Source organism: Corapipo altera, unplaced genomic scaffold (genome assembly GCF_003945725.1).
Source record: "Corapipo altera isolate COAL_440 unplaced genomic scaffold, ASM394572v1 87577, whole genome shotgun sequence".
Lineage (NCBI taxonomy): Eukaryota > Metazoa > Chordata > Aves > Passeriformes > Pipridae > Corapipo > Corapipo altera.
The window spans coordinates 1-8,798 of NW_020885874.1; the positions used below are offsets into that span (position 1 = coordinate 1).

The 8,798-nt window shown below is 46.1% G+C and overlaps 1 protein-coding gene across 1 annotated transcript; it reads left to right on the plus strand.

Moving 5' to 3' along the window:
• Nucleotides 1–4,510: 4,510 nt before the first annotated feature.
• On the plus strand, nucleotides 4,511–8,433 carry LOC113940862 (T-cell surface glycoprotein CD8 alpha chain-like; the record flags this gene model as incomplete). The annotated part of the gene is made up of 5 exons (XM_027632017.1): nucleotides 4,511–4,575; nucleotides 5,142–5,507; nucleotides 6,082–6,156; nucleotides 6,718–6,834; nucleotides 8,399–8,433. Coding segments are annotated over exons 1-5 (639 nt in total), but the record flags the coding sequence as incomplete, so codon positions are not given.
• Between the last annotated feature and the right edge of the window lie 365 nt (nucleotides 8,434–8,798).

The following is an 8,798-nucleotide window of genomic DNA, read 5'->3' on the forward strand; positions in this document are numbered from 1 at the left end:
TCAGGCAAAGGAACCAGGTCAATCCTGATGCTGACAGGCATCAGTGATAAAATGATGAGAAATAAGGATACAAGCTGGACCTTTTTTCCAGTGTATGTTACTTCTTTCAGGCAGCCAGGGCCTGACTTTGCTACCCAGTGACTTAGAAACAAATGCTCTCCACACATCCTCTGTTTGTGGTGCCATGTCTCTCCTAGGGTTTTTCCTGTTTCATCTACTGTAATACAGGGCTGCACTGAGAAGGTAAATATGGATTAAAGGACCTTATTTTTTAGTTTTTTACAGTCCTGGGGGCTAAGGTTTTCCCTCATGCTATCCCTCTTCTGCTGCTACCCCCACTTCTACAGATTTCAGCAGGAACTTGGCCTGAGCAAGGAAGGTGGGATTTGCTTTCTTTCTGAAAGAAAAAAGAGGTGTTTGTCACTTGTTTTGGTTAAGTGGGACATTTAAGATGTTGATTTTTTTTGGGAAATGTTGATTGACTATGGTTAAGTTCTGTTTTTTCCAATCTGTATTTGATGTAAATATTTCCTTGTTATACTTGCAAATCAAGAACTGAGACAGAAAATAAAATTATTCTAGTCAGATTCAATTAAGTGTATTTCTTGCTTTAGTTCCTAGCCTCAGAAATGCTAAAATCCTTCATGAAAATAATAAATGAGAGTTTGAGAAAGTTTTGGATGAGGGAAAAGCCAGTGATTTATACAACAGTCTAAGACTTAGGATGCCAGAGTTCAGCTTCCAGCTTACCATAGCCTAAAATCATCTCAAGTGATCTTCCCAGGGATTTGTTGATGAGCCCAGGAACACTCCTCCATCCCAGGAAAGTGCTATGAAGTTGGATGAGATAAAGATTCTCAGGGTACTTTGGTATTCTTGTCACGGGGCTGATAAAAACCTGGGAAAAGCAGAAGGAAAGGAACTCTTTGATAGTCTCCTCCTCTGCAAACAAGCTGGGAAGGAGGGAAATTGAGAGAGAAGTTCTTCCAAACTTACTTGAGTGTAATGCTTAATTAAAAAAAATTAAATTAGGGACTGGATAAGTATATCTAAACAATAGCAGGCCAATACTAAATGAGAACTACAAGGATCTACACACACTATAAAGAAAAAAATCACAGAAAAACCTCAGCATGGAAATGTCTGTGAATTCACAGACAACATGAAGCACTAAGACACATTCAACCTATTAAGGGGGCCCCACTCAACCCCCAGGTGCTCAGCTAGGAAGTAGGAAGGGTCTAACATACAGACAAACAGCTCATACCTTGTCTTTCTCTCCTATGAGATCAATGTTATTGTTGGGTTGTCCCAGAGTCTCTTACTGACTTAGTTTGAGCTCAAAGTTTTCACTTAAAAAACCATAACTCAAAGTGTTTCTGCAAAACAGTTTCTAAGAGGTAGGAACATCCCTACCTCACTGGTACCATAACCTACAGTTCTTTCCTCGCTTTTCTCAGTCACTTTATCCTGGTTTTTTACACAACACAAGAGCTTAGGTCTGCATCACACTACCTTCCTGTAACCCAGGCTGTCAGGCAATGCTCCTTCTGGTCTGTGCTGATACCCACACAAAATCCTCTTCCAACAGGTGAGGAACTGGAAGTAGAATATCTTGGGGGTTGAAGTTTTTTTGTTTGTTTCAGGACGAGGGTTTGGGGGGAGTTGTTTCGTGTTATTTTTTCCAATAGCCTTCATTTGCACTGGAAATCAACATCTGGAAAAGAACTAAGCTCTGGGATGGCTCCTGCCTCCCTCTACATATCTTCACACTGATTCTCCAACCCACACTCTGCAGGGCACAGGTCACTCAGCACCCAAGGGTACATCCTGCTCAGCACAACCCTCAGGACCCACCATTCATCCAGGTATCCCCAACCCAGACTAATACCAACCATCACACCACTGCCTCTGCCCCCACTATCTGCTGATTCAACCTCTGGTGGCACAGACAGATACCTTAATAAAAGAAACCAAAACTGAAATCTCATCTCTGAACATAACTGGAGCCTGCAATCACAAATCCATGAATCCAGACAGCTCCCAGCACTCTCAGCGCTGCAAGGAAAGGACTGTCCCTGCAACTGCAATAGCACTGCCTGTATGGCACATTCCCTCTTCAGAGGGTGGATTTCACTCTGAGGGCCTGGCTATTTACTGGGTATCAGCAAATTATGAAAAATACAGGACCATTCACTGAACTCTGTCAGCACCTTTCATCTTCTTACTTGCTGAACATCAGCCAGGCATCACCTTCAATTCTTTATCATCGTTTCTGCCTTTGCATCTCCAACACACAGATCTTGGTGGTCTCTGATTTTGGTTCTTTAATCTGTCAATGACCAAAGGGATGTAACACCCAAACTACAGATTCAGCCTGGCTGCAAACTCCATATAAAGTGTCAGTAGAAATATTATTCCTCTGTCCCACTGTAACAGGTACCCTGAGTTAGCAGGAATCCTTAAAGGAATTCAATTTAAAAGCATTTCCAGCTTTCAACCTGTGGATTTTCTGAGAGATACTACATGTCCATGGACTGCTGTGCATCCCAAGATACTCAGGGGTAAAACTTGCCCATCTGTCTCTTCTTACATGGGCTTTTCTATTTCTGAACCCCTGCAATTTAAGTAGGTGTTAGAAATACACCCAATACACTGCACTGAGCTGCTGTGATTCTGCCTTTGCTACACAACCAGCACAACCACCCCTGCAGAAGGTCAGAAGGCTGAGGGAACCAGAACAGGCAGCTTGGGGCATGCACCAAAATAAACACTTATTTTTTTAAGTCACTGCCCTGAGATCCATGTTGCCCCAGAATGCCTCAGAATGCCCCAAAAATGAGCAACACCTCATGGGCAGACATGTCCAAGAGACGTTTGCTCGAAACCACCACACCAACTCCACCAAGGAATCCTCCAGCAGAGGCACTGACCCAGCACAGCTCTCCAAAGCAACACTGCTTTGCTCTCCCCAGCTCTTTCTTCCACACCATTCCATGATTGGTTCATCTTCCAGTTCAGGTCAGCTGCAGCCAGCTCTACACCTCGGATTTACACCTAAGGCTCAAGGGGGCCTGTTAAGTTTTCCATTTACAAGTAGAGAACCAGACAGAGGTGATACAAGTAGCATCACTTGATGTCTCATCCGGAGGTGGCTGGAGCACTAACAGGTGACATTGAGCTCAAGTCAGATGTTCACATTTGCTTGACAGGATTTTGAGATTCAGATCCTTGTAATGCTATTTAATTGATGAAATTTATTTTCTCTTTGTTTTGTCAAAACCTGCTCTATTTAAGGTACGCATCACAACTACCACAGCCTCATGAAAGTGTGAACTTCACACTCCCCAGCAGCCTGACAGCACCTTTCCTCACTCACTAACGTGCTTTGATGCCCAATCCAGCACACCCAGTTCCAAAACCATTTTCCATAACTCAGCTCTGAGTACCAGCCCCAATTGCAAATGACATCGAAGCCAGCAGCACCTGCTTTCTGACAGAACAAGGAAAATAAAGGAGCTTCTTTTTCAAAGGACTGATAAAAAACAAACCACACACAAAAACAATTATCAGGAAAGCAAGGAAGAAAGACATACATCAAATACCAGCCCAGCCCCTCACAGTCTGATGAAACTGTTGTTACTCTACGTGCAGAGTTCCAGGAAGCATCACCCATCCCCATGTGCAAATGGTCACCCAGAGGCAGCCCAGGGCCCTCTCTGGTGAAGCAGACAAGGGGTTTTTGGGCAGGACGGAAGCCCCTGTGGTTACAGGGGAGAAACACAAGTTGTTAAAACAAAATTAAAAGGAAATCATACCCTTGGGCACTGAACACTCTCAGTGTGCTCAGCTGACTGACCACCTGCCTTGCACAAAGCAGCTCTTCAGAGCGAATGCAAAGAAGAACTGACCAAAGAAGAATTGCAAAGAGAACAATCGAGCACCTGAAGAACCCGGCTGTGTGTCAGGAACATGTGTACTCTGAGATAAATGATACACATGGATCTATGCCATGAAACATCTGCGACTCACTGGGTGAGAAAATGCTCTGGGCTCTGCCATCCACACAAGATCCCCTGAGTGTGTTCAAGAGAAGGATGCAGAATCTCTGCCAAGAAATGCAACCTGAGACCTTCAGCCAAAGCACGAGGCTTGTCTGTGACTTCTGCGGAGCTGGAGCTGCTGTGGACCCCCAGAGGGCTGGGGGACAGCAGGCTGGGGCGTCTGATCCTACCTCAGGGGTGAGCAGCAGCACTCAGGATCTCTAGGGAAGACATCAAAGCAAAATCCTTGAGGCACCATTTAGAAATGATCAGGAAAAATGAGCCAAACTGTTCACTAGAACTGAATTTCTTCAGGATTTTTTTCCACTGCATTTTGCCGCAGATGGCAAGCATCACCTCTTTACCCGAGAGGGTCCTGGTGACATCACATCCTCCCCAAAGTGTGACCCAGCCTCCCAAGTTGAGATAGAAACATCATCTCAGCAGCACTGAACCGTCTCCAAGGACAGACACCTCCAGCAGAAGATGGACGGGTCTCCTGTCCTGCTCCTCCTGCTCACTCTGGGACTCTGTGAGTATGGACATGGGGTGGTGCAGCCCCATCACCCAGAGGGGCAAGGAAAAACCTTCCACTGAGTACAAGAAATTGGGTTAAATAGTTAAAGCGTGTGAAATAGCAAATAAAAAGGTCGACTTTGAGATGTGCTCAGTAACTGTGGAGGGAAAGGCGGTATCACCTCAGCCGGCGCAGGGCAGGCAGTGGGGTGGCTGCAGCACCACAAGCACCAGGAAGGGACCCTGGTCAGACAAGTGGTTATGGAGGGGAGGGAGAAAGGGGGAATAAAGAGGGTTTAGCAGTCAGTGCTTTAGGGAGTCTGTTGAGATAATCTGGGAAGGGGTAACATCCCTAAGAAGGCAGCTGGAAGGGCAGCACCCATCTGTAAAACCCACATGGCTGATTGCTGAGCACCCTCCATGCACGATCCTAGCAAGGACTCCAACAAAACCTTCCAGTCATCCAGACACCATGGTCCTCCTTTGCATTTGACCTCACAGTCTGAGAACAGGAAACCAGGTTTGCTCGGAGGGGCCATTGGCTCTTTCCAAGCAGTTCCAGCAAGGATTTCTCTCCTCCAGGCTACCCAGGGATCCATGGCCAGATGTATGAGATGAAGGTCAGGTTTCGTGACAGCATCACCCAGCTCCGGGTGGGACAGCGGCTGGAACTGGAATGTCAGACTGACAAGAAGGACAGTGGCATGTTCTGGGTCCACCAGGACAAGAGTGGGACCCTTCACTTCATTGTCTTCATCTCTTCCCTGTCCCGAGTCACCTTCAATGGGAATCAGAGAACACCCACACGCTTCGAGGCCAGCAAAGACAACACTATCTATTGGTTGGTAGTGAAGTCTTTCACACAGCAGGATGAGGGGAATTATTTCTGCCTCGCAAACATCAACCAAATGCTGTACTTCAGCCCTGGCCTGCCTGCCTTCCTCCCAGGTCAGCAACACGTACACCCAACCTCTATCAGCTCTGCCAAAATCCCCAGCACCTCCTGCCTGTGCCTTTTTTAACCAGTTGTCTCTCCCACAAACTCCATTTCCCTGCTTGCTTGCCCAAGGGCTCTTGTGACCAACACACTCGTCCTCCTGCCAGAAGCTCCCTGCTTGCCATCTCTCCTCATGGTATTGCTCCTGCCCAAAGGCAAAGATGATTAGGCAGACCCAGCATCATTTCCCCATTCCCACTTTTCAACCCCTCCATGGCTCTGAAGGGAGAAGAGTAGAGCAAAGTCCAGCACTACCCTCTCCTTCCTCACATAGGTCCCAAAACTCAGAGTGTTCAGTCTTTCTGATGATGGTGGCAGACAGCAAGACATAAGAAGCCTACAGCTCCTCACTGGCTCTTGGGAGACCCTCCTTGGGGGAATCCCCATTCAAAAGGGGCTCTATGAAGCCCTAATATGTGTACAGGAAAAACTATAACCGGGGCAGGGGTGGGAGAATTGAAGGGCAGGAGAGACCTATTTTACTGGATTTCCCTACTTGCTGAATTCATCCATTTTCACTTTTAGTCATCACCACACCGGGACCCACCACTCAGCGTGGTATTACTGGAAAGGACTCCGACATCAAGACCCCGGATCCAGGTAGCCTGGGTGCAGGGAGGGAGAGGGGAGCAGCTGGGTTCTGGCCCACTGATACCACTGAAACCTGTAGGCATTTTGGGGTGGGAGGAGAGTGAAAATCCACAGAGCTTTATCAGAGTTGGAAGGATTAAACTCCAGTGTTTCATCTCACATAGGAAAGGCTAAGGAGGAGGTAAAACACATGAGCATGTCTCATGCCTGGGCATACCCAGAAGAGGGGGAGAGAGGGCAGAGCCTTGGGGGCTGGGGGTGGTTTTAGCCTCATCAGGGAAAAGAGAAAATTTTTGGCTGCATGTCCTCCCTCAAGTCTCTGGAAAATGGTGAGAGTAGCAGCCCTAGGGAAGCTCCCTGCCTCACCACCAGCCTCATGGAACACCAGGCAGGGCCCTTGGCAGCTCCCTTGACTCCAGCAGAACTGGCCCTGACACCAGCCCTGAGCACCTGCTGGACCTTTCCCCTTCTCCATTCCTGCTCAAAGGTTGGACTCAATGATCTTGGAGGTCTTTTACAAAATTAACGTTTCTGTGCTTTTTTGACCTTTACCCTTCTCTATTCTTTCAGAGTCCAGAACGAAGAAGGACTTGAATTCCTTCTGTGATGGTGTCATCTGGGTTCCCTTGGCAGGTGCCTGCCTCCTGCTCCTCATCGCCCTGGCCATCACCATCCTGCAGTGTACAAGTAAGGCTCACCACAATCCCTATAGATCCACTTCCAGCTTCAAACCACAGCCCTGTCCCTCAGAGGGATGGATGTTGTGCCTGCTTTGTGAGGTATCAGATAACTAGGACACAGTCAATGCAAGAGAAGGGCTACTGTTAAAATCACTGTATTTTCCTCATCTGTAGGCTTAGGCTGAAAAATCATTAATAACTTAGAATCACAGAATCAGAAATGTGTTTAGGTTGAAAAAGACCTTCAAGGAAGAACAATTGATTAGAAACAGACAGAACTTACTGTATGAACTGTCTTGGCTCTACCATCCTTAAATTGGTGTGTCAGAGATTAATGTACCAGGGCCTGAAACATTCTGACACATCAGGATAAATATGCTCCAGCATATGCTGAGACTCCCAGTAGCAGCTTGAGCTGTAACTAAAAAAGTAACTTCATTACACAGGTTCAGAGACTGCCACAGTTTAAGCAGGAATGCAGGTCAGCAAAAGTCCTTTGGTGAAATTTCGTGTTTGAAATGAAGTTAAACTACCCTGAGCAAGCAATGAGTGCAAATGGATTTAACTCAATTTAGCTCACTGAAATCAGTTCAACTCTCCAGTACCCACAGAAGTTATGGCTTCATTAATCCAGCTCTGCTCATTTGCCTGAACACCAGCAGTTCTGCTGCTGAATTAACCTAACTAGATCCTCCCTGACCCTGCGGCCTGGAGCTGATGCCAGATGAATTTACCAGCTGACCCAGCTAAAAAAGTACCATTTTTCAGCATCCTTCAGCCCTGAAAAATACTAATCTCCACACTCTGCAGAGATAGGAAGGAATACATGAAAAAGCATTAAGCAGACACAGCCAAAAATCATTCTCCTCGGGGGAAGTAGCTGATGATGCAGCAGAATGCCTGGACTTGGTCCAAATTCCCTCTGAAGTCATCAGGATCCAAGAGCTCTCCAAGTACAGTGGCATTCCCTGGTGACCTGCAACACTGTTAACCTACAAACACCACTCAGTGATTTATTTCTGCCTTTTAACACTGATGTAAAATGATCAGTGAAAAGCCATCAGCTGCAGTTAATTTCTGCAGCAGCCTAAGACCTCAAGAACAGTTTAATACCTTGGGCTAAAATTAATGGCAGAACACTGTATTTTCCTGAATACATCCCAAAGTAACAACAGAGATGCTAAAATGGGAAAGAGCATTGTTCAGCTTGGTTGCATGTGGAGTGGCACCATTGCCACTCACCTCTTGTAGAAACAATTGCTGCCAAGGGATTTTCAGCAACATGCCAAAGTCCAGAGAAATAATTCACCCTCTGGATTCCCAGGCTGACCCTGCTACTGCTACTCACCTCACATTTTAATTCATCAAAATGTTTAAGTGGAATATTGAGGTAACATGAGCTGCAGCACCACTCCCTGGCAGGGATTTGCTTAAAAATAAACCTGGTTTATCCGTGGTTAAATTTAAAAATATCAGCTGCTGGGGAACACCAGAACCACCTTGCTGCAATGTTTCTTTACTGAGCTGTGACTTGGTAGCTTTGAACTAAAACATTTTCTTTCTTATTTTAGAAACCAGAAGACGAAGACGCAGGTGTAAAAGGTTAGTAAGTGACAGGCATTGGCAATTTTCTCTTAAACTTGGCACCCTCAGGCAACAAAGCAGGAGGTGCCCAAAAGCAACCTAAAAATTCTTCATCCAATAGCCGGTGGATGGGAGGGGTCTGTGAAATTACTTAAGGGCAAAAATGAGACAGAAGATTCTCGTCTTGTGTTTTTGATATGTTTGCAGTTTTGTTTGGGTTTTTTTTATGATTAATTAATTCAAATCACTGGGCCCTGACACACCAGTAGATATAAAACATAAAGACAGGTGGTGCTTGTGGCAGACCAAAAAAATCACCACAGCTTCAGGCCTTTATTTCCCCTACAGGCACTAAGGAACAGCAGCAGGGAGGCTGCTGCAAACTTG